General features: G+C 31.7%; 4 protein-coding genes across 5 annotated transcripts in view; 1 reads left to right on the forward strand and 3 right to left on the reverse strand.

Moving 5' to 3' along the window:
* The window catches only part of LOC114928954 (ATP-binding cassette sub-family G member 5), a 21,368-nt gene extending 16,811 nt beyond the window's left edge, over positions 1-4,557 (reverse strand). Inside the window, exon 1 of the mRNA XM_029300322.2 lies at positions 2,851-4,557. The gene's annotated coding sequence lies outside the window, so the exon portion shown is untranslated. The remainder of the gene's footprint in view (positions 1-2,850) is intronic.
* LOC114928955 (ATP-binding cassette sub-family G member 5) lies at positions 4,040-8,399 on the forward strand. Its single transcript, XM_085484748.1, has 6 exons — positions 4,040-4,379; positions 4,837-5,094; positions 5,502-6,077; positions 6,205-6,424; positions 6,500-6,714; positions 6,903-8,399. Exons 2-6 carry the CDS (start codon positions 4,899-4,901, stop codon positions 7,568-7,570), a joined length of 1,875 nt encoding a protein of 624 aa, XP_085340874.1. The 5' UTR covers positions 4,040-4,379; positions 4,837-4,898; the 3' UTR covers positions 7,571-8,399.
* Positions 6,399-11,516, reverse strand: SCOT (Succinyl-CoA:3-ketoacid CoA transferase). Of its 2 annotated transcripts, XR_014925156.1 has the most exons (9): positions 11,166-11,516; positions 10,423-10,803; positions 9,860-10,285; positions 9,657-9,765; positions 9,324-9,543; positions 8,635-8,846; positions 8,256-8,446; positions 7,962-8,015; positions 6,399-7,553 (listed from the first exon to the last, which is right to left on the reverse strand). XR_014925156.1 is itself a non-coding variant. In XM_029300325.2 (8 exons), the coding sequence occupies exons 1-7, from the start codon at positions 11,253-11,255 to the stop codon at positions 8,259-8,261; spliced, it is 1,626 nt and encodes a 541-aa protein (XP_029156158.2). In that variant the 5' UTR covers positions 11,256-11,516; the 3' UTR covers positions 6,399-8,015; positions 8,256-8,258. The 2 variants fall into 2 exon arrangements, 1 of the variants encoding a protein (XP_029156158.2); XM_029300325.2 differs by having other exon boundaries at positions 6,399-8,015.
* Positions 11,517-13,048: 1,532 nt separating this feature from the next.
* On the reverse strand, positions 13,049-25,453 carry kermit (PDZ domain-containing protein GIPC-like protein kermit). Its single transcript, XM_029300330.2, has 6 exons — positions 25,202-25,453; positions 17,115-17,473; positions 16,095-16,191; positions 15,252-15,634; positions 14,943-15,024; positions 13,049-14,814 (listed from the first exon to the last, which is right to left on the reverse strand). Exons 2-6 carry the CDS (start codon positions 17,457-17,459, stop codon positions 14,657-14,659), a joined length of 1,065 nt encoding a protein of 354 aa, XP_029156163.1. The 5' UTR covers positions 17,460-17,473; positions 25,202-25,453; the 3' UTR covers positions 13,049-14,656.
* Between the last annotated feature and the right edge of the window lie 671 nt (positions 25,454-26,124).

A 26,124-nucleotide genomic window follows, 5' to 3' on the forward strand; every position in this document is an offset into this window, starting at 1 on the left:
TAAACTATACATTGTATACACTGTCGACCATAAAAATATTACACAACACGGATGAATGCAGTATACTTTTACTACTTCATTATAATAAACAATGATGAGCAACCATCGGACCGCAAAACTTCATCAGGGAATGCAGGATATAAGCGAGGTCAGTCGCTGTTATTAGATTTTTCAATATTCCTGCACCGAGGCCTTCTCGAACAGAGAGCGAGAGAGGAAACTAATTGAAATTGCAAATCACTCGTAGAATCGCGCTCCGAAGTGTCGGAAGTATCGGGAGATGCACTCTCGCGTGCGCTCGTTAAAGTCTCCCGTGACTCTACGATTTCGCGAAGGAAAAAGGGACGCGCTTGTCGTCACCGATAACGAGATTGTCGGGATACGATTTATTGATATATACAATTTTTTTTCAGATATTTAATCGAAGTGAACGGATTGAATCCTATTCCTTTTCCGCTTGCGGACTACAGCCGGTCTTGCATCGCTAATGAGGGAACACGCGGAATGCGACGAAGGAATAAATGATGGCTCGGACCGCGCGCGCTTTTGCTTTTTACTTGAAGAAAACGCGCCTTGGGAAATATGAATAAACATACGAGAAGGTAATGTGAATAGTAGAAATCAAAGTCTCTTTGTTTTTCCGAGTTAATTAATTGCAAAATTAAATTACTTTAATGTTAATGTTTAATTATTCCTTGCTTAATTGGTTTAAAAGTTAGAAACTCGAGGGAGAAACGATAGAATATATATATATATATATGTATGTATATATCTCACGCGAGGTTTTTCTAAAGAAAAAATTAAATTATAAAGATATGTATAAGATTTAAATCACAAGAATGTTTTAGTATATTTGTCTTCGTTTTTTCTCCCACTTCTCTCTATGTATAAAATTCAAAAGAATTTTAAAACAACATTTCTCCGACGTAAATTGGGCGCGTTCTGTCTTTGTAATCTAATCGACTAAATCCGTCCATTCTCATGAAAGTAAGACATTATCTTCGCGCATGTAACACAAGTAGAAATAGTAGTTTCACGCGCACACATAATAGAAATTGCGTTGCTACAGTTTAGAATATGGCGAAACGTGAGCTTTGTATGCATTTTGCAATAAGATTTATTCCGCAATAAAAATTTTTTATTTCATTACTCGTGGAAATCATACTGTAATAAAAATTAAACTATTAATTTTATTAGTAATTATCAAGTGAATGAACAGTTTATTTTTTTTTATATTTATTTATATCTTATTCTAAACTGTTTTATACTACTTATTTTTATTAAATTTTACTTATATTTATTTATCATATATCTGCCTATTTATATTATATTTTGTATTACTGCTTATATATATTAACTCCTTATTTAATAGGTATAATAAATTAATTTTGTATTAATAATTTGTAATTGCATTAAGTAGTAATAATGTATTAATATGTTGTAAGTAGCAGAAGAATTATAAGATAATATATGCAAATATTGTATTATGTGTTTATGTCGTCGCATTTTTAAGGACCACTTGTCGGACTAATGGGTCGCTCGTTCTACTTCCTTGAGAAAAAAGCACTTGTAGTTTAACTTGCACAGTATGCGAGCTTTTAATTTACGGTTCAACGATGAGGAAACTCGATTTTGCATAACGAAAGGCTCGCCGGTACCGGTGAAAGCAACAGGTGATTAACAATCGCGCCGTTATTTCGTTTTTGAGGGCGGCTGATTCGCTCCGCGGATTCTCGATAGTTTTCATTTTGGAGAACCGTGACATTTTTCACATATTGCATAATCGAAATCTATGTAATCTGAAATGCTCGCCATCTGCTAATCATTTTTCTCCATTATTGATTTTTATCTTTGAAATGTAAAATTTATTCTTAAATGAAAAACTTAGGATCGTTCTCTTAATTTCTCATAAATTATGTTATCTCATAAATTATTATTCGCAAAATATTCGCTTTACACTCGATTTATTATTGCTTTTAAATTCTCGCTTTATTTCCGAAATATTTATCGCATTTTATTTTTAAATTCGACAGCCGAACTTGAGATAAAAATTTATATTTATTTATTTTTTTTTTTGTAATCTTATAATATGAATTTCTAATTTATATTTAAAACTGTTGTATCTGTTATGCAAACGCGAGACTCTCAATTATACTTTTAAATATAAATGTCCGTGAGAATCGAATATAAAATAGAGTACAATTTAAGAGATAATTTAAATTCACAGGACACACATATACAATATTATATCACATATCAAATATTTTATATATCGAGAAGATAATGAAGTATTTTCTATACAATGCTCTCAAGAATCTTTCCTCGATGCTTTTAACACATAAAATAAAATAAGTTAATTTTTTTCTACATTTTATTTTTTTGAGCATACTTTCATTCATCCTTAGCACCATCTATAGAAATTGGTCAACTATGACCTCCTTTAGGAATTAAACCTTTTATTCCTTTTGATATTCCTCTAATAAATACAATTATTTTAATTTCCTCTGGTATAACAGTAACTTGAACCCATCATTCAATTTTAAATAAAAATTACTCTAAAAGATTTAAAAGTCTACTAATTACTATTATTCTTGGAATCTATTTTACCCTTTTACAATTAATTGAATATATTGAATAGACTGTCCACCCCTAAATTTTCAACTATCGATTCAAAAATCAAAGAAATACACATGAAATTTCTTTTCGATCCAGGAATCTACCGAGGCCAAGCAACATCGAAGGTATGGATTTGAGGAACGGAAAAAATCGCGTGCACGACAGGATGAAAGGATAGAAAGAGAGAAAGAGAAGCGGAGGCTGCGCCGCATGATCCTCATGATAATGACTCACCGGCTATGTATGCGCGCTGGGCCTTCAACCTTGGAAGCTGGTCGAGTCACGACGGTGACGACGCTGCTGCCTTCTCTCCATGCCGGTCGTCGATCCTCCCGGTCGAGGGATTCACTTTTCGCGGCAGGACGCACAATTCGGAAACACAAGGTCTCTCCAGCTCTTCCTCGTCGTCGGGATTATTCCCCAGCCGAGAAAGATCCTCTCCTGCGGCGATCGCGAAGCGCCGGGTTTCGCGCGACTCGCCGGAGTCCTGTGCTCAACCGCTGACGGACGGACCCGCCGAGAGGCCCCCACGAGTTTTCTCCCTTCTGGGGCCCGAGCGTGCCCCACCGTCGACTTCGCCAACTTCCCAGTGGCGTAAACTCGCTTTTGGATTTTACAATTCGATCCGCGATTTTCTTCTGCATTTCGCTCATTTTAGTACACGTGCATTCGAGTTAAGAAATTTTTTGGAAGAGTAAAAAAATGATTTCAAGCTAGAAATGAAAGGAAATCGAATTCAAGTATAGAAGAGTATTAATTAATGTGAAATTAATTTGTTAAAATAGCTTTGTATATGCTTTCTTTCACTGGCGGATCCTGGAGGGTGGTTTTAAACTTTTCTTCCAATAATTCCAATTTGCGAAAATATTTTTAGTGTTTAATCAAATTTTGTAGAAATCTTCTCTTTCCATTATCCTTTTTTTAGTATCCGCTAGTGCTTTCTTTAATATAATTATACTTGATTTGTTGAAAAAAATTATCTACGTCATCCTATACGATGTATAATTAAAATTCTGACTTTTTAAATTATTATAAGAAGAGCAACATTTTAATTTTGCCATAAATATTGAAAATATTTTACATCTAAGTCAAACTGTCAAACAGCATTTGTACCTAATTTTTAACATGCTATTTTAATTTCCATCTTATAACGCTTCACAATTCACACAAAATTTGCATTCCTGATTTGTATATAACTACTAATTCATATTCAAATAATTTATACCCAATATGAAATGTATTTTTCGGACATTTCAGACAAAGAATTCGAAGAATGTCTCGCAGGGTCCTCGGAAAATCTCCCTCATCGCGCTGCTCTTACGCCGATGCTCAGCCTGGGTCGGTCTCCCTTCCATCGCGCGAGTTCGCGTCAGGAGAAGACATTCACCTCGAGGAGAGCCAACTCCCAGCCAGCCAGGTATCGTTATACCTGCGGCTACGCGTTTCCTGCGTCCCAGCCTCGCTCGAGCGAGTCACTTTTACGCTCGCGGCGCGGCGATCTCAGTACGCGTTGCAATTCGCACCGCGACAGCCGCTCTGAGGAGAATACTTTGTTATCGTTGACGCGTTTTATCGAGATCTACCTATTTTGCAAACGAACTTTTCCGCGACAACTCGTTAGCGCGAGGCGTCGACTCTTTACTTAAGTGCACGCTCGACGATCAAGTACGCGGTTGACGGATGGATCTAATGACAGCTCCGCTCCTTAGTGTACTCCAAATGTTATTTGCAACGGATATTACTTATTTCTAATATCCTGAGAAGTTTGTATCTCTTTTTTTGTGATATTAATTTTATATTAATTTTTATTTCTAATTTTTGTTGTCATTAATTAAAAATATAATTATAGTTTATCCTCATTCGAAAATTTTGACTTAATAAGTGAAAATATATTAATTAATAAATTGAATACATTGCAAAGAGAAGATTGTTTTGTAAATAGGATTATTTCTACAATTAATTATTTGTAGTGGGAAAGATATGAAAATAATATTACATTATTATTTATTATAATATAATTATATATAATTATATTATAATTTCGTCCAAATAATTCCAAATGATTGAAATATTTTAAAATGTATTATCACGATTAACAATTAATATATCACAAAGTTATTTTTTTAATTGCACGAATTATTTAGTTTTTCTTTATCATATCGTATTTGATAAAATTTATTCTTTTCATGAAATTAATGTATGCAATCTTTATCTTCACAGCTTCACAAGCGTTATCTCGAGGAATGTAATCGTGGGAACCGAACTTAATATTGATCCTTAAGATGATTCCATCCGAATGTATTCTGGACATATCCAATGTGTTTCATTCCACCTCTGTAGTAATCGAAGGAAGTTGCATTAACAAATCCGAAGCCACCGCAGTGCTCAGAGATGTATCAGCCCGTGTTCACGGCGGTGAAGTCTTAGCCATTCTAGGATCGAAAGGTTCCGGCAAGCGAGCACTCCTCGATGTTATCGGTGAATAACTCCAATCATTTTTCCAATCAATATTATCGCGCCTTAAAGTAATTTCTATTAATTTCAATCATTTGCAAAACATAGCGTATCCATTATAACTTTTCCATGATAATAATTTAATTAAAGTTACCATTTTTACATTCATAATTAATTCCTTTTTTTATTTAGTGCATCTTTGCATCACGCTTTAATAATTAAAAATGTCATTGTAAAATTTATTAATAATATATAAATATAACATATATATAAATTAATAATAAATTTAATTAAAAATGTCATTTTGAATTTTATTTAAACAAAATAAAATGAAATTTATGTAATTAAAAATGTCATTGTCAAAGAAAAAAATAGAACAACATTGTTAGTGGTTACAACACATCTAAATCAAAGAACCTATCCTGTTTCAGCCGGAAGGGCGGAAGGCGAGACAAGAGGGAGGATCACCCTGAACGGCAACCTGCTGACTCCGGAGTTATTCCGACGTCATGGGGGCTACGTGGCCCACAGGTGTCATCTGCTGCCGAGTCTGACGGTCCGTCAGACTCTGACGTATGCCACGTGGCTGGGCAACCTGAGCAATCGCGAGGCCCGGGTGCGGCAGACCCTCGCCGACCTGGCGCTGTCGCAGGTCGCCAACAGGTCGGTGAACGACCTCACCAGGCCGGAGTATCGGCGACTGATGCTGGGAGCGCAGCTGGCCAAGGACCCGACCCTGCTGCTGCTAGACGAGCCGACCTGGGACACGGATCCGCTCAACACGTACCTCATCGTCTCGATGCTGTGGTCCTACGCGACCAGACGCGGCTCCATTGTCGTCCTCACCATGGAGACACCCAGATCCGACGTGCTGCCCTTCGTCAGTCGCGTGACGTTGCTGTGTCTTGGCGCGGTCGTCTACTCGGGACCTACCAGAAGCATGCTGGACTACTTCACCTACATCGGCTTCCCGTGTCCTGAATTGGAGAATCCTTTAATGTATTATCGTGAGTGTCGAGGAAGATTAGCTAATTCCGTTTAACATTCTCTTGACGCAGATCCTTACGTTTGAAGGAACTGATTGATTTAACAATCTGATTTAGAACTAATTTGGAAAATCTCTTGCTTCTTTAGTTTGCTTATCGACTGTTGATCGCCGATCCAGAGATCGCTTCTTGGAGTCGAATCAACAAATCTCGGTCCTTGTGGAGAAATTCAAGGTGGACGGAGTGCTTTACATGAAGGAAGCGCCGCAGATATCGCACAGCATGAAAGACGTCCTGGGGATCATGCACAAGGGTCTAGGTCGCGGAATCAAGCCCGGATGCTTCTCGACTCTTTTCGCACTTTATTTGTGAGTTTCTCACAAAACATCTTGTAAAGAGAATAATAATTCGCGATCATATTATATAATAAATTATATTTATAGACGTGGTATGGCGGCTACCTTCTCCTTGAATAAGATCGGCCTGGGACATTTCGCTGCTCGTCTGCTATTGCTGCCGTTTCTGGTTGCCCTGATGAGCATACTGTATTCGCATTCGAGTCCCGTTCAATCAAGAATATTCTTACAGACCGGCGGTTTGATTTTCAACGTCTTGACGCTATTTTACGTGACCGGGATAGCCGTGACGTCACTTTTGTGTAAGTTATCCTATGTGTAAGAACCCCTGCTAATTTATTATAATATCTAATTTACTTACAAATTTCCAATTCCCTTGACTTCAAGGATATTATTTTTTAAATATTTTTTTCTCTTCTATTTTTATTTAATTGCATATTAAATCTTCTTCTAATCTCTGTGTTCAATTTAATATTAAGGATTGATATAGTTCCAGGTTTCCGCGCGAGATACTATCAAGAGAAACGGGAGGGTCTCTACGGTGGAGCGATGTTCCTAACAGCGTATACCATGCTGAGTCTTCCGCTGAGCTTCATATCGACTCTGATAACCATCGGGATTCTGGTGCCGATTCTCGAGCTGGACCTGCCCTCGTGGGCGTACGCTTCCGGAATTCTGTGGTCCAGTTACGTAGCGGCCGAGCAAGTGACAGTAGCCGTGCTGATGGTGGTCGGTCGTCCCATAACCGGCGCGATCACGGTGCTGTACATGACCCTGCTGTCCCTGGTAGTCGCGTCCGGAGCGATTCGCAGCCTGAGGAATCTGCCCTATTGGCTGGCGATGGTGTCCACGGCGCTGCCGACTAGATACGCCTCTCTGGCGCTGAATCAGCTGGTCGTCGACACCCCTATTCTGTCCAATTTGCCCTACAACGAGAGCTTCGCCTGTCCAAGCTCTGCCGAGCTCTGCAGATATCCTGACGGCAAGACTTATCTAATAGAACGCTTCACCAAGGAGGGCGAGAATATATCCGAGGTGTTGAACGTGGATCTGAATCTGCTGATCTCTTTAGCGTTCGCCGTTGGCCTTATTATATTAAATAGCGTCTTGTATCTGTTGCCGCTACCCGCTAGAGTAAAAGCTAAATTTAGAGAATAAAAAATTGTATGTATTGCGTTGACAATCGGATATATTGGAGCTGAATAATTCTAATTTCAATTTTCAATGTATATAAAATTGTAAATAACATGAAAATTAAGATTAATATCGTATGATCGAGAGAGAAAAAGAAACGCGTATCAAAAATATTAAAAATTTTTATTTTATAAGATATATATATATATATATATATTACAAAATATTGCATTTATATTGTAATGCTAATTATGATACAGCATATGTATGACTTTGTCATAAAAGCACACATCGTACATATAAATCGTTTTCGTAATTTTCAATTGAAAAGAAGACCATATGTACATTTTAAAAAACAAATATTTAAATCTCTCGTGTACAATAAAATATAATTAACATAATAACAGATACTTACATTTAGTCATAACAATTATCTGATGTTACATTATATTACATGAGGTACTACCATCTATAAAAAATAGAAATATTACAAGAATATTGATAGAAAATTTTGCAACATAAATAGCAGTCCTATTTTTTGTTTGCGTTTCATTCTTCGCATAATAAAAACATTTTCGTGAAATTTTTAATTTTTGAGTCATGTATATATAGTTTATAAGAGAATAAAAAAATTCTTTTTGATAATTAAGCGGAATTATATCGTGTATTATTTATAATTTATGAAATATATTTATAATTCATGACTCACACATCATGACTCATCAACTTCAACTTGTCCCATCTCTTTCAAATCATCGGCAACACTAAATTCGCAACCCGTCGAACTGACAATTTCACTAATATCGATATTAGCCGCAATTTCAATAAGTTTCAATCCTTCTCCTGGCACGACTTCAAATACTCCCAGATCCGTGATAATTAAGTTTACGCATTGTTGACCTGAAGGAACAAAAAGAGATAATTACATATATGAAAATAGCAGCAAGAGAAATAAACATATATTAGCAAATATCAGCATTAAAATATAATTGCTTTTAGTGACATTAAATAATAAAATATTATAAAATAACGTAGACAAAATTAAGAAATTACGAAATATTAATGTAGAAATATTTGTGAGACGTTACCTGTGACAGGCAAAGTACAATTCTTCAAAATTTTCGGGCTTCCGTCTCGGGCTTTGTGCTCCATAGTTATCACTACCTTCGTATTTGGTGAAGATACCAGATCCATAGCACCACCCATGCCTTTCACCATCATACCTGGTATCATCCAGTTGGCCAAATCTCCATTCTCCGATACTTGCATGCCTCCAAGAATAGTCAAATCAATATGTCCTCTATAAAGTACAACATTGTTAAAGCTGTTCTCTTTAACTCTCTATAAGATCAGTATTTGTATAATGCACTAATGTATTACACTATCTAGCAACTAAATTTTTACATGTGCCATCTTTAATGCTAAATCTTGAATTTTTTTGTCGGAAGAAAATTTGTTCATTAAGATCGAGTAAAATTACTTTTTAATTAAATCTCTTTTGAAAATTGTAGCAAATTTGTTGTAATTCTAATTAATAATGCAAAGTAATATGAGATGAGATTTATAATTACAAAATAATAAATATGTATGTATGTATGTATGTGTGTGTATATATATATATATATATAGAATATTGAAATATATTCATACATCACATTAGCATATTTAATATATATATATATATATATATATATATATTAAATATGCTAATGTGATGTATGAATATATTTCAATATTTGTGCGATAAAAAGTATCAGCTTTAAGACAGTTTAAATACCCTCGGATCATGCCAAAGCTTTCATCACTGCCAAAGTAAGCTGCACCAGGCAGCACCGTTACAGTTTCCTTTCCAGCATTGATAAGATCGGGATCGACATCGTTCTCGGTCTCCGGGACAGGACCCAATCCAAGAATACCGTTCTCTGATTGCAACGTCACTTTCACACCTTTCGGGATGTAGTTACTAGCAAGCATAGGTATACCAATTCCCAAGTTGGCTGTAAAATGTTCATCATATTAAATAACTAATAAGGGAACTTGGATATTTAAAATCAGTATATCTACATATTTCTCATGCAGACAAATTATACTGTTCTTTTATCATATTTACCATACATTCCATCTTTAAATTCGAGGGCAGCGCGTTTGATAATCCTATCTCTCGCTTTGCTAGCTGGAGTCACTTTCTTGGGCTTCATAGTTTGTCTCGTTGATCGTTTCTGCATACATGTATGATGGAAAAAATAGCATTCATGAAAAATCTGCACAACTAAATACATCTAATAATACTGACAAATATCAATCCATGTCTACCTCGATTCGTTTCTCGAAAGAGGGTCCTTTTATGATTCTATCCACGAAAATGCCGGGCAAATGTATCTGATCGGGATCTAATTGGCCGATTTCTACGATTTCTTCCACCTCGACGATGGACACCTTGGCTGCTTTGCACATCACAGGGTTGAAATTCCTGGCGGACTTTCGGAAGACCAGATTCCCCGCGGTGTCAGCCTTCCACGCCTTCACCAGCGCAAAGTCGCCAGTTATCGCAGTCTCCAGGACGTAATTTCGTCCATCGAATTGGTTGACGTTTCTCGGCTCGCCCGAGATTTCAGCATTACCATCCTTGTCGTACTTTAGGATAACGTTGCCCTCTTGCACAATAGTGCCGAAAGCCGTGGGAGTGTAAAAAGCAGGAATACCAGCACCACCTGCTCTCACACGTTCCGCCAAAGTGCCCTAAAATAAAAATCTGACTTGTAAAAAATTGCAGAAATATTTTTATAATATTTAAAATACTTTTATAATATTTATAATATTTTTTATAATATTTATAATATTTTTCGAATATTTTTCTGTCCTGGAAATTCCATTACCTGTGGTGTTAATTCAACTTCCAACTGACCGCTGAGATACTGCCTCTCAAATTCAGGATTTTCACCCACATATGAAGCAATCATCCTCTTGATTCTATGTGCTTTCAGCAATAAACCTAATCCAAAGTCCTCTACGCCAGCATTGTTCGAAACTACAGTTAGATCTTTAGTACCCTTGTTTAATATGGCTGATATTAGATTCTCTGGGATGCCACAAAGACCGAATCCACCGACCAACAGCTTGGCTCCATTATGCACATCAGATACAGCTTCCTCTACATTCTTAAATACTTTACCATTCCCTACTGGTGCTTTCAACTTTTCAATTTCCTCTTCTTCTTGTGGAATATCTGCTTTGATGGAGAACTTAGCAATGCATACCTGTTGAATAAGATTTAAGAGTCAGACTTCGTAAAAGTGTCTTAATGTTTAAATTTTGTCAATGTTTAAAAAATATAAAGAATAAACTAATTTTATACTTGTGTATTGACATAAAGTATGAAATATATCAAAAGATATGGAAATATAATATTGAGAAAAAATATAAAAATGTGAAATAAAAAAATTATAATTGTGTGAATAATAATAAAAATTAATGAAAAATTTAATAATCTCATATATAAAATCTATTACAAAAAATAAATAGGAATAAATTCCAAATAATTATCTGGGGCTAGATAAAGTAAACAGGTTATGTATGTAATTTTTACGCAGTATCAAAGAATATCAAAAATGTTGTTTACCCGTGATATCTTTATAGAACCTTGAGTGACTCGCGAGTTGTTGCTCAAACGCAGAAACACGTCACTGGCTTTTTTTAATACAAATGCCATAATCACTGTATATTAAATAACCAATTATTATTCACAAAACTTGTCTGGTCGCATAAAAGGTTGAATACGAATTATAATTTTGATCCAATATTCTTCAGTTTTTAATTTTTTTTTTTTTGTTTTGCGATATTCTATTCCTATTTCTATTTTCGTCGTAAAGGAAATTTAATCTCGATGTTGTTTTGAAATGTATCCGGCAAAATGAAGTAAACCCCCCTATTAAGTGCTTACGCACAGAAGCGCAGATGCTGACTGACAGATTAGGTTATCGGGCCAGCTGGCTCTTTTCGCGCATGCGCGTCGATATCGATACTGCAAAACGAGATATCGAAGTTCGAGAATTCAAATTTAAAAGAATGAAAAAGATATACGCGTACATGCTCGATGAATTGTTATCTTTATCAGGGATTCGCTGATTGGTTGATGATGTCAGATGATATTCAGTATCATAAACATATGTATTTTACAAGTTAAAAAAAATGAATAAATAAAATAAACAAATTAATAATTTACAATTATTTGATTGTTTAAATTAATAAATAAAACCAAAACGTTTCTGATTATTAACTAACATACGTACTTTACAAATTGAAAAAAAAATAAATAAATATAAATAAATGAATAAAATAAATAATTTACAATTATTTGATTGTTTAAATTAATAAATAAAAGCAAGTGTTTCCCGAAAGCTATACATACCGCTGTATTGTTTTTTTATTGTTAAATCTGATAAGAAACATTTTTAATTTATAGGTATAATAAATGTAAAAAAAGACAGAGATCTTAAAATGTATCCTTTTTCTCTGTCTCTTTTTTATTCCGGCTCCGATTTTTTTAAGATAATATAAAAACTCTATCAACAAAAACATGTTTATGCAATTTGATAACGTCAACGTGAGCTTTAAATGAATCTTGTGAAACTGCAATCTAAATAATAAAGAAATAATCTATATAAGATAGCATAACAACAGATTAGATATATTTTATTTATTCTTTCTTAATTTTTGTAATATATGAAATTATGTGTGATTTTCCAATAACTCTATTTGAAGTTTTATGGGAGATATTAAATAATTAAATATATAACTAATTACATAAAACAAAAAGAAATATGCCAAAAATTTTATGAGCGCAAAAGTACGATTATTTATTGTGCTCAATAAATATTTATATAATATATCAAATAATATATATTATATAACATTCTGAAAAATTATCTTTCTTTTTCCAATTGGTATTAAATGAAAAAATTAAGAAATTAATTTATTATTGTATTATTGTCATTTGTCATAAATATCCGTAATCTTGTCTTTTTTAAATCTACAATAAAAAATATAATTGAACTTTTAATCAAACATTTTTTTAAAAGTAATAAAAATAATTCTAAATTAATTATGAACTTCAAAGATATATATTTAAAATATTGTTAAACTCTGATTTATTCTATATTTTAAAAAATGTAACAATGACTCAATTTTTTAAGAGATATTTTATATTATTTTCCAAAAAATGTAAGTTATAACTTGTGTTTCCTACATCATAAATTGATTTACAGTTTAAACACTTTGCAGAGACCAAACAATATGCTGTTTCACTCTTGCATGACTTGCGTAATATCTGCTAATAATACATGTTTTTTAAAGACTGATTTCTTCAATACTTTGTTATCTCTGTCAGATAAAGAAGTCAGTTACTGACAACGATATTACATTCTATAAATATATATAGATACTTGTTTTCATCGGCTGCATTATGATTAATCGATATATATAAAATCATATAAAAATTATGCATATATTACAAAGACTTATTTTATTATGCCAGTAGTTAAATAATAATTTTTTGTACACTTATACACTATTCTCACATTGTAAACTTATTCGCTCTTATATATATGTATTAAAATATATTAATTCATTCTTATCACTCGTGCGAAACATTTTTCAAATACTCGGAAATTAATGGATATTAATTGGCTCACATTAGAATAAATATCATCAATATTGATTACTAGCATGATAACATGAATTTAACGCTACGTCAACATGTTTACGCTATGTAATTCGAATAATTAATATTAATCGTTGCTAATATTAAATTGCTTTTCATATGTTTAGATCGACATCGATTCGAATAAATAGTAAACAAAAATTGTTTTGTAACTTTAAGAAAATCAAAATTCGTATCTGCTTAGCATGTACATGAATAAAAAGATTTTTATAGTAGTAAAACCGTTATTGATACCGTATATTCTATTTAAAAGTAATTACTTAAATTTGGTTACTCGTGATTTATTATTCGATATTACAATAAAATTCGTTTTGTTTTTGTAAAATAAATAGAAAAATCTGCGAATAAATTCGCATCCACATAAAAACAAATTTGTTCTGCTAAAGCAAAATAATCTGCAAATGCATTTTAATATTGAAATCGTTATCTCTTTGATAGAGCTAGATAAGAATAAATTTTTTATTATAGCGAAATAATTTGCAGATTTAGCAGAATTATTTTCAGCAAATTCTAATTAGAATTCTTAACATGTCTGTTTACTAGTCTACATAATAATTAACTGATAAAGTTTATTATGTCAATAAACTTTTTGTCTTCGTAAATTTTTATTATTATAACATTGCAATTGTGACGTGATTCGAAAAATAATATATGTATACATATATCAAATCTTGATAGAATTTTGTTGTTGCTTCTCTTTTCAGCTGATTAGAGCATTAATAATATTATATAAATTTGGAGATGAAGAAACATGAAAGAAAAGATTAGAGAAAATAATATAATAAAGATAGAGGAAGTAAGGAAAAAGAAATGCAATGGAAAAAATGAAAGAATAAATAATGAAAGAAATAAAAACGAGAGAAGAGAATATTAGAGAAAAAATAACGCTCTGAAGTAAATTAATACTTTTCTCTAATATATAAAATTTTAATGCCTCAATCTTAATAACAAAATTCTTTTTTACTGCGGCAAAATATAAAAGCTATTCTCAATTTTTTATAATCCAATCTGCGAAAAATCTTTCATCTATTCTTTTCTTTAAAGACTTTGCGCTTGCTGTATGACACAATGTACGATACAATATTTGGAATGTTACAGATTTCAATCTGCATTTTAGCCGTTGAATGCTTAATTCTGTCGTATTGATAAATTTGCAAATCGAATCAAAATTTTTAAGAAGCGTAAATCTCGATAACCACGACTAGTTAAACATTTCAGCTTCCAGAATCCTGATGGTAACAGAGGAGAATAAACGAATGTCCACTTTTCACGTGGGAGAACACTCGTTTACGAATAATTTTATCCAAAAAATGTCGTTTCAACGTAGCATTCAGCCGTTTATCTTCCTTCAATATGTATCGCTGATCGTTTATTCATCATCGATCCCGGCGTCATCGATGTCGACCTGCTCTGGCATCAGTTACGGCGCCCCACAATTCGATGACGAACTCGTCGGTGAAGCCAAAGTCCTCCAAGTCGGAATTGTCTATCGCCTCAGCAAAATCTATGCTGTTGCATTTGCCCTCGGCGAGTTCCCAGATTTGAGTAGCTGCAAAATCAAATCAGTTTTTTTGTTCAATCTGGCAAAGTGCATATGAATCTTATAAAATCGAAAAAAAATGACAAACAAGATTTCATTACATATATTTATTTATATCTAAGGATCCAAAAATCTACCTAATTCCGTATCGGAGATTCCCATAAAACTCTCCAAAATGGTGTTGATCTTCTCGACGCCCAGCGCAGCCGCGTCGTCAATCTAAAAAAAAATTTATAATATAATATTTATTTTAAAAAAATATTTATAATATTAATAATATTTTATTTTATTTATAATATTTTTAGAAAAATGAAATACATTCAATTCTCTCTTTTTTTATGACATCTTGAGAACTTCTGACAAATTTATCACCTATATATCTAATTTTTTTGATGAGAGAGAGAGATTTCAGTTTTTATATTTATTTAGCACTTTTTTACGCGTACTTGTTCTATGATCTGCGTGCTGCCGTCAGCTTTGAATCTCAGAGTCTCCTTGCCGGATCCGTAGCCAACTTTCTTCCCTTTCCTGGGATCACTGCGCGGTCCGATGCTGCCGAAGCCGTTTTTCTGCGGCTCCACCAGCCTCAACGTGAACGTTGAACCCTTCGGGATGTCCTTCAACATCCTCGCTACTTCGAAGTGCCGTCTGCCCACGAGACTGGTCAAGTTGATTCTCTCGATATGATCGCCCACCTCGATCACCTTTATTCTATCGATCACGGAGCCCTCCTTTATACGCTTTATGAAAGCGTAACCGGCGCCGTTATCGGTGATAGTCAGACCTAATGCATCGTCCGTCTTCACCAGCTCGATTTCCTTCGGTCGACCTGCATCAGAAACGTGTTACTCTCTTTCACTTATGTTCGTGAAACTATTCGGATATTATTGAATTCCAAGTAAAATACTACGAGAAAGATTTATACCAAGTTTTGTTACGATGTGTCTTAAATGAAAATTGCTCCAATTATTTAGTTACACTGACGTTTAATTAAAATTAATCTAATCAAGTGAAATTGATGAATTGCCTTTGATCATAAATTGTTTTAAATGGGATTCAAATTATGTCTATGAAACAATTTTATTTGATTTGATTTTTTAATCCTAATTCAAAAACAAATTATGTCTAAAATAATTCAGAACATGTTTAGAATTATAAATTAAATAGAAATTGATATTTCGATTTCCATCACAATTTTTTCAAATATGCTCCTCTTTTTAATTTTACGAAATTTTTGTATTCTTTATTTTTTTCTATAAATAGCAAATGATTCGTTCTTTTATGCAAACCTTTTTTATGTGCAAATATGAAGTCACCCACACCGATTTGTCCACCTAGTAACTCCGTCATGTCCACTTTGTGCGTGTTGAGTGTGCAAAAGAGAATCTGGAACGTCAAATTTTTCAATTTAATTTTCATTAATTCATTCTCAATTTCGAACAATTTCTACTTAAATTTTTTAATGAAAATTACTAAGCTTTACGTTAAACTACTTCAATTAAAATTTTACCTAACAGAGATTCTTATGGTTTTACATATATCGTAATCTTATGAAAGTTTGATCACTACCTCCAATTTAAATTTCCCAAACTTTCTGGATTAAATACGGACTTATTTTTGTTAATGTTCTTTATATAACTACGGTAAAGTGCAATAGTTTATTTTGACGTCGCAATATGAAAAATTGCTCGAACCCGCTCTTCAAGCGACCCATAACGAGTTAACAAGCGACCTGGTTACAACCGCGTGTACAACATCGAATTACACATGGTTCTCTCTCTCTCTTACACATTTACATAGACGTATCCGCCGGATCAACGAGGATGCCGCGGTCCGTGACCGCCGTTTCCGGATTCGTGTTTCCCTACACAGGGCGTTTCGTACTGGAAACACTGGTTTTCGTATGTGTTTTTTACGTATGTGCCGTCTACTTCGTCATGAATCGTCTCTTTTATTTTTTATATTTTTTTATTATTCGAATAAAATTTTGCTTTGCAATAAAAAATCATAAACTTGTAAAGATAGAAACGAATTTGAAGAGAAAATATAAAGAATGTGTGAAAAATGAATAAATAAAACACACTGGAATCCGACGTGGGAATTTCACCTTTTAACACTAGATGAAAAAAAAATGATATCCTACAAAGAGAAAAGTCATTCAAGTCAACTGCTTATACACCTGGCAAAGAAACAGTAGAGTCACTTGAAGTCTGACATGAAGCAGCTATAAAGCCTTGAATTTATATTCATTGAATCCTCCTTTTTTTCTCTCCTTAACTAAACTTCTCGAACAAAACGAGTCTTCTTACTTCTTCAGCTGGCAAGTCGTAGCACTCGGCAATCTTCTGGTAGAGCTCGCGGACGTTGCTGAAGTCCGATATAAGTCCCGTGGGACTTCCGTGGGCCAGCTGGCAGTGGAAGACGAGCGGAGGCGACTTCATCAAGTCCCTGGACGAGGCTCTCGTCTGCTGCTCGCGAGGCTGAAGAGCGGCGTTATTATTGCATGGCCGGCTACCGGAACCGTTATTACCGCTCGCGCCTCCGTCATGATTGTTGTCATCGCCGACGTGATGATGGTTGCGATACTGAACGCCGTTCGCGGCTTTCTCCGTTATCGGCGACCTCGACGTAGCCCGCGCCTTGAACAACGGCATTCTCGTCTCTTTCTCTGCGAGGTGTGAAAAAAGTTAATGATTTTTAACTGAAAAATGTGTTGATTTTTAACTTCAACTAGTTAGTTTGAATCTTAATAACTTTTTTTATCTAACAATAAGTTAAATTTTACTTCATACCATTTATTGATTTTTATATAAATTATAAACGTATTATTTTTAAATTACCAAAAAATATATTTCTATATAAAAATCAAAATTCCTTTGTTATTATAAATTTGTAAAGAAATTTTAATTTAATATAAATCATGTTTTTAAAAATTAACTTTTGATTTAACTTCAGTTAATTTAATCTTGACTTAACTGAGTTAATTTTTTGTTCATGCAACTTTTAATTTAATTAAATTAATTTTATAAGCAACTATAACTTTAACTTAACTTAGTTTTAAAAAATCATTAACTTACCCAGCCCTAGAATTTATAATTAGAGAATGTTTAAGATCGCAAGAGTTATTGTTATCAAAACTGGCAGATCGATATACAATAATTAATTAAAAGGTAGGGCCAGATGAACAAGAATGTGCAAAATGGGTATTTAAATCCATTTAAAATAGAAAATGCAAAATGCAAAATGCTTTTTAGACACGCATTTAAAGTAGGAAATAGAAAGTGGGCATTTTTGAAATAATTTTTTTGAAATAAAAATGTTTAATAAAATAAATTTTTCCATATACATATGTATATTTTAAAGTCTTCGTTTTTTTATAAAATTTTTATAAACTTCAAACTTTATAAGCTTTCTTTATAAACTTTCTTTTATATAAACTTTATATATTTTTAATATAAAAAAATATTTTTAATACAAAAAAAATAAAATATTACATAAATATATACATATACATACATGTGAATTAGAAACATTTTGATTATTACGTATATATATATATTATTAATATCTCGATTAATTTTTAGTTTGCAAAAAAAATACATATGAAATAAAAAATAGAAAATAAAAACCATAGGAATTTTACATTTCACATTTCCATTTTAAATACATCTATTTCAAATAATGCACATCCCTGCTGATGAAATATCTTTAATCCTTTGCATTCTTATGTATCTGATAAGATGATCTGATGAAATGAAATGTCTTAATGATAAAGACATCATTAAGAAATCTTTAAGACATCTTTAAAGAAACTTTGTGATATAAAATATCCAAAAGACATCTTAAAAACATCTTAAAGATTGTTTTATGCGTCAATTTACTGATATATATTTTCGAAGCGATTATAATTATGTATAAAATATATTTTTTGAATTTTTGTAAAGAGATTTTCCAATAATTGTTTGCTATGTTGAACGAGAAAGATTGACAAGATAATACTGATTTGCTAAAATTATCTTGGTCTATATTGTAAAAGATCAACATGCAATTCACATAATAATGATTAATTCGAAACGGTTTGTTTTTTCGTGTGAAACCACCGCTCTATTTCTCACTTTTCAATTCTTAATCAGTACTACGAGCTCTGAAAAATCCTTACATTTTTTTCATTATATATTTTTCATACAATTGTTCATTATATATTTTCCAGGATAATGCTGAGGAAAATCTGACATTTTATGGATACTTCAAAGTACATTATTTGAAACAATCGTTTCCTTCTACTGCGAAGAAAGAAAATTAATGTGATCATTAATAAATTAGTATATATTTTTTTATCCTAATGGATCTAGAATTGTGATACGTTTTGTAATTTCGTAATAAAGGATTAGTCTTAGATAAGAGAAATGAGAACCACGGCGAAGAAGACCTACAGTAATTACAGCCTCGCGATTTGCCGGCTGTGCAATAAGATAAAAATATTTATCGGCCACATGTTACATAGCACGGATACAATCTAGCTGTAAAGTATAGACGTAAATATCTATTACACATTACACCTCGTACTTTGTGTTCCTTTGGATAATAGACTCGTTTTCAATTTTATCAAATTACTGTGTTTTAGAACGACGTGTGCAGCAATTTATTTATGTACAGATATGTCTGTAAACACATCTTTAATAATGTGATGACCCCAAGACTAGTATTATTACATTTCTACCTTCGTGTTTTTTAGTTTACACTTTTACATCGATTTTTTTCTCGTTAAACATGCTTGAGAATAATGCTTAAAATTTATTGATGTAAGATATTAAACGAGTTTCAAACAGACAACTTATAATTACAGAAATATATCAAACCTTTGTAATTATTCTATTTCTTGCAAATAGTAAGATATAATTAATATATTGTAACTATTTTTTATTATGATAGAGAGTATTATAGAAAGAAAAGTGTCATATAATATTTTTTTAACTTTTTTATATTCTACTATTTATTAAAAATAGATGTATGATTAATTATCAGATGCGATATACTATATGATTTGTAATCGTTTAATTTTCAATTTTAACAAATAACTGTAAATATTTATAAATATTTAATATATCGCGAATATTTGTAAATATTGTTTTGCGATTGTATAATTGCACGATTAAAAGTTGTAAAATAATAATTCTAAAATAAATTTTTCTAAAAATTGTGCAAATATAATATTATTTTAGACAAAATCTTCATCGTCATCCACCTCATTTGTGCACCAAGATCAACTCATTTTACGGTACTTATTCCTCGCTTGAATCATTCTTCATCGGGCGAGAAATAAATACCGTATAATGTGTCGACTGTTTTATACACATTCTACTTTTTTACAGTAACTTTGCATCCATCAAAAAAATTAAGCGAGATTTTAATTAAAATCTTACGAAACGTCGTTTTTTTCGCGACATTCCTTAACATTTCATCAGGCTAAATTATTAATTTATTAACGACAATCAATAATCGATATCAAGAGCACAAAATCGAATATAAATATTTGCAAGTCTGATAAAAGGTCTATATGTATAAATATTCATCAAGTGTGATAATTTCAAGTCTCAGTCACAGAAGACCGCGATCGCGAATCGAAATCTAAGATCTAAATCTTAAATTTTCCATATCAGCATTGAAAAAAAAATCTTGTTGCATTAACAAAAATTGTGTTAATGCAACAAAACTTGTTTCCCAGTGCAGACGATAAAATGCGATAAATTCCGATGTTCGCACTCTAACGCGAATACATCACGGTTCGTGAAACTCGTAATTTGTTATTAAAATAAAAATTATTTACAATTCCCTGTAATATTTCATAGCTCGAGCCATTGCAAAATACACGCAATACATCCGATGTCACGCGATTTCATTAGGAAAGCAATATTCTTGTTCAACACGATATTATGCAATAACGAAGGAAGCGCGGCCGCGAATGCAGCAAATAAACTACCTGCGATTTTGCTATTCGCGTCAAATTGAATGCATTATGATGCAATCGTTATTCAGACATATCTAAGAAATAACACACTTTCTTCTAGTTAGAAGTAGCAGACGGTAAGTCGGAGGAATTTAAACCGATACGATCTCGATTAATTTTTGTATCTAATTATTGCAAAAATGTACGATTTTTTAAATGATTTTTTTTACAATTGGCACAAAGTATATTTTTATCCAATAACGTCAAAAATTTATTTAATTTTCTTTCTTTAACAGAAAGAAAAATAATTTTTAATATATCTCTTTTTTAACATTTTTAGAATTTTTTTATTTCAAGAATGTATAAATCTTTTCATAAATTTTAATATAGATCGCATAAAATATGACAAAGAAATGCGATAAATACATAATTGAATATCTCGTATGTCATTAATTTTATCTGATAATTCGATGAAGCGCGATATCTAAAAAAATTTGTGCGATAAGGTATATTGATTCCACACAAAACGTACTATTGTAATATAATTATACGCATAATATACAGGGTTGGGTAAGTTAATGATTTTTTTAAACTAAGTTAAGTTAAAGTTATATAGTTGCTTATAAAATTAATTTAGTATTAAGTTAAAAGTTGCATGAGCAAAAAATTAACTCGGTTAAAGTTAAGATTAAATTAACTGCTGTTAAATCAAAAGTTAATTTTTAAAAACATTAGTTATATTAAATTAGAATTTTGTTTCTTAATTCTTTAAAAATTTATAATAACAAACAACAATACGGATATTTTGATTTTTATATAGAAATACAAATTTTAGTAATTATTTAGTATTATTTAGTAATTATTTTAGTATTGATTTTTATATAGAAATACAAATTTTAGTAATTATAATTGATGAAAATGAACATTAAAATTAATAATACATTAATTTTAAAATAATAGGTTTATAACTCATAAAAAACAATAATGGTATTCAGAGATAACAAAATTTAACTTAGTTAAAGTTAAAAATTAATACATTTTTAATTAATTAAGCTAAGTTAAAAGTTATTAACTTTTAACTAATTAACTAGTTATTACCCAATTTTGATAAAATATAAAACAATCGAATAAAAAGCACAAATGGATTCGATTTATAGGTCATTTACATCGCAATCTCTGACTAAGCTGTTGCGAATTTCGCAAACGTTATTTCGCTTTAACAATGCAAACTGTCAATTATGCACAATATTTTGTCATTCTAATGGGCTTTGATTATGGTTAAATGTCTGACAATCTAGATCGCGTGATGCATTGTGATTCGGATTCCTCATAGCATTTCCTCGCCATTAATTATCAGTATATTGAGAAACAAGATCAAATAATAAAAATTCGCGAGTGATTGATTAATATATTAGAATTTGAAAAATAGGCTGGGTACATAAACAATATATTTTTTTAATTAAATTTTGTTTTATTCATAAGAATTTATGTCGAAATCATTTACTTTATTCTTGCATAATTACTAATATAACAATATAAAAATATTTAACATATAAAAATATTTAAAAAATATAACACAAGTTAATAACTAGGGATGAAATCCACTGATCTTCGTATCTTTAACGCTTGACATTTATTGCACGACATGAACAAGAAATAGCTCTTTCTCTAATCTGATTGTTCAATCATTGTCTATAATCAGGCGGTAGAAAAATAAGTGACGTTTATTGCGGCTCCAATTAATGAAAGTGAGGAAAGACGAACTTCTCTGGAATTTGACAAATCGCGAATCAAGCAAAATGTAATTATGCAACATACTTACATTTTTTATTTTTCGTTTTGTCTATTTGTTGTGCAAGATATTGAAATATAATATAATGAAAATAACGATATCCTCTTTTTCAATATTAAATCTTTTCTTAACTAAATAAAATTAATATTGTATTTAATTACTTATTTAGTATACAATTTAAATATCTATTATGTTTGCGGCTATATTTCCTCCTTATTAGAATATTACAATGCGATTGCACTCTGTTTCTAGCAATTCGAGAGTTAACTATTACTATAACTAGTTTCATTATAAATCCGGAGCAGCTTTCGCCGCACAAAACCTGCTGGTATACATTAAAAGTGATTAAAACTGATATCAAGACCGTGTGCCGCGACACCGAGCATGAGCATGAGCATACAGTGCATAAAATAAATATAGGGTGTCCCAAAACCATCGAAACGTAATTCAAAGATCCAAGTGAATCTAAATAAAAGTAATAAATAAATAAATATAAATTTAATATAGAGAAATTTTGAACGGTATTATTCGCTCCTAGATCCAAGATCGCTTCTTCTTATCAAACTTCATTTATTAATTGGTTATTCGTAACTTTTTAGTATGCAGAATAATATTTTCTCATTTATTTATACATTTTAAAGAATTTAATTTTATAAAATTTTTCAAGTTTTTTTACAGACTCTGTTGCTTTACAAAAAATTGTTAGCAATTTTCTAAGCTTTATCGCGATATGTTTTATTCTATAAAATTTAATCATAATTTTCATTATTTTAAGTATCAAGATGTGATAAATTTTTCTAATAATGTATACAAACAAATTTAAACATGTACAGATACAGATGCTTGCTACAGAAATAAATATTGATTTAATAAATGAAAATCTAACCAGATAGATGAGAAAGATATTGTATTTGGAAAACTACTTGACGATTCGACATCAATTAATTGTCAAAAAACGATGGCATTTCTCTACAGATTTTTTCCAGGGACACCCTGTAGAACACGTAGTACGTCGATACCGTAACGTTACGAGCGAGTACACGCTGGCGTGTACAAATAACACGCAACGCGTTCAGGAGCGAGGAAAGATCGGCCTCTCACCTCTTCTCGCTGACGTTCGGCGCGCACCTGTATCCCGTATTTTTGTCTCTTTCATTTTTTTCACGAACGCGACACACGCGCATTTATCACGGTAATCATACGATAGATGGTAAAATTGATTGCGTGGCACGTCACGACTGACAGCCACCGCGGGACCCGAAATTACTCCTTTTTTCTCTCTTTCTATATATCCTGTAAAGAAAATATGTAAAATTACATTAAAAAATATGTAAAATATTACATAAATAATGATTGTAAAGTTGCACGAAAATGTATACATTTTCATGATATTTCGTGCAATTTTATGCTTATTATTTATGTAATTTTACATATTTTTATGTAATATATTACATATTTTTTACAGTGTATATGTACATGTTATCACGCTCTCCGCTCGCTCTCGCTCGATCCTTATCGCGAATTCGCGAATAAAACGCGTGCGAATTGGGTTGCTCGATCATTATATCGTTGGATCATCAGGGCCGGCTCTAGATAAAAATTCGCGAGACTGTCAATCTTGCTACAAAAGATCGGATGAAATGAAACAAATTAATGAGATCTCCTTTTGAATGATGACTATCTAATTTTAAAAATTAAAAATCAGCTTTAAACTGTTATTTGATTATCTTCTGTTTTTTTTTACCAATTATTTTAAGTTTCACTGATAACACAGTAATTAAAAAGAAATTTAAACAAAAATTAAGGAAAGACACTGCATTAATAAATAAAAAATATATAAATCAAACAATGACAAAACATATATGCTTTGTTTTATAGCATTTCACGCTTTTTGAAAGTGCATTGTATTATTTCAAACTCATTTTAAATCAATTTCCAATTCAATAGCAGAATAATATTATAATATAATATATATAAAATTTAAAAAAATTATTGTTTAATCTAATAAAGACATATATAAGATAATAAATATTTTTAAATTTTATTTCTAGAACTTTATCGGAGTCATATTTGAAAAATGCTTAATTCCATTATACTGATATAAAATAATAAAACATGGCACGCCTATCTTTTCTACTTCGCATTTAGCATTTAGCTACATCACTGAATGACCACATCAGCATCTTTAATCGCAATAAAAAACCGGCGATTCTTCTCAATTCATTTCCTTTTCGTGAAAGATTTCTATTATTGTTCTCTCAATCAACTAAAATGACCGCTTTTATGTCACATTTAGATTTTAAAATTGAGATTCAAAAGAATTTAATGGCCATTTAATAATTCACTCAATTATGAATATATTCAGTAGCATCACTTTTGATCGAATCATTTATATATTTAAGGACATATTATCACAAAAAATCTCAAAAAGAGTTAAGAATATATTCGTTGATATTATAAAATATAAATATAAAAAAATCTCTCTATTATTCTTTTACGTAAGAAGAATTCTTACAGGATACATTATTTCATAATATCTATATAATATTCACAATTTATTCCAAAAGAAGGGTTTCATTGATTTTCAATACAATTTAAGAGTCCTCGAATATCCTTTCTAAAAAATCATTTCTTCACTTTATCGCAACTTTTCATACCTTGCAATTCGATTTCTCACATATTCACGCCGGAAGTCTATGATGTCCGGAAATCGCTATTCGGAGCAGACACTTAAAGGGCCACCGTCACGTTTCTCTTAATCCGTTTAGCACCAAAGACGCCCTTTTGGGACACAGACAATAATTTGTAGAAAAATGGAAAAAATATCGCGCACGGATTCCTATTTCGCAAGCTCGCGTGCCACCGCAACCGGAAAGCAGCGGCGATAGAAGAGAACTGATCGCCGCGGGCCCCTTCTCGCACCAGCTGACCCCCAGAACGTGACTACCTTCAGGCTGCTACGTCACTAATGACGACACTAACAATGAGGCGCGAATTCCTCTCCATTTGAAATCTTGAATTTCGCGTATTTTTTTATTGTATTTTATTTTTTCCCTATTGTTACTTAAAACCAAGGTTGAATGATAACTAGTCAATTAGTTAAATTAAAAAAAAAGTTAATAACTTTTAATTTAGCTTAGTTAATTTAAAATGTATTACTTTTTACTTTTTTCGTAAGTTAAATTTTTTGATCTCTGAATACCATTATTGGTTTTTTATAAGTTATTAACGTGTATTTAAATTGAAATATTATTAATTTTTATGTTCATTTGTCATTAATTGTAATTATCGAAAAATATGTTATTATAAAAATATATAATTTAATTTAGTTTTAAAAAATCATTAGCTTACCTAACTCTGTTTAAAACTACATTTCTACCATTCAATATATATTTTCCAAAAACAGAATCCCCTTCCCTTCCTTTGTTTCTTTATCGCTCGATATAATGAAATCTCTTTTATGTCAAATAAAAATCTGAAACAGTAATAAAAGATAATGAAAATCTCTATTTGCATATTAATATATGTATATAAGGATATATTTCTCGCTGACGTGGAGATTGGTATATTAAATACATGT

The sequence above is a fragment of the Nylanderia fulva genome, unplaced genomic scaffold (assembly GCF_048542155.1).
Source record: "Nylanderia fulva isolate GAGA-0341 unplaced genomic scaffold, ASM4854215v1 Scaffold31, whole genome shotgun sequence".
NCBI lineage: Eukaryota > Metazoa > Arthropoda > Insecta > Hymenoptera > Formicidae > Nylanderia > Nylanderia fulva.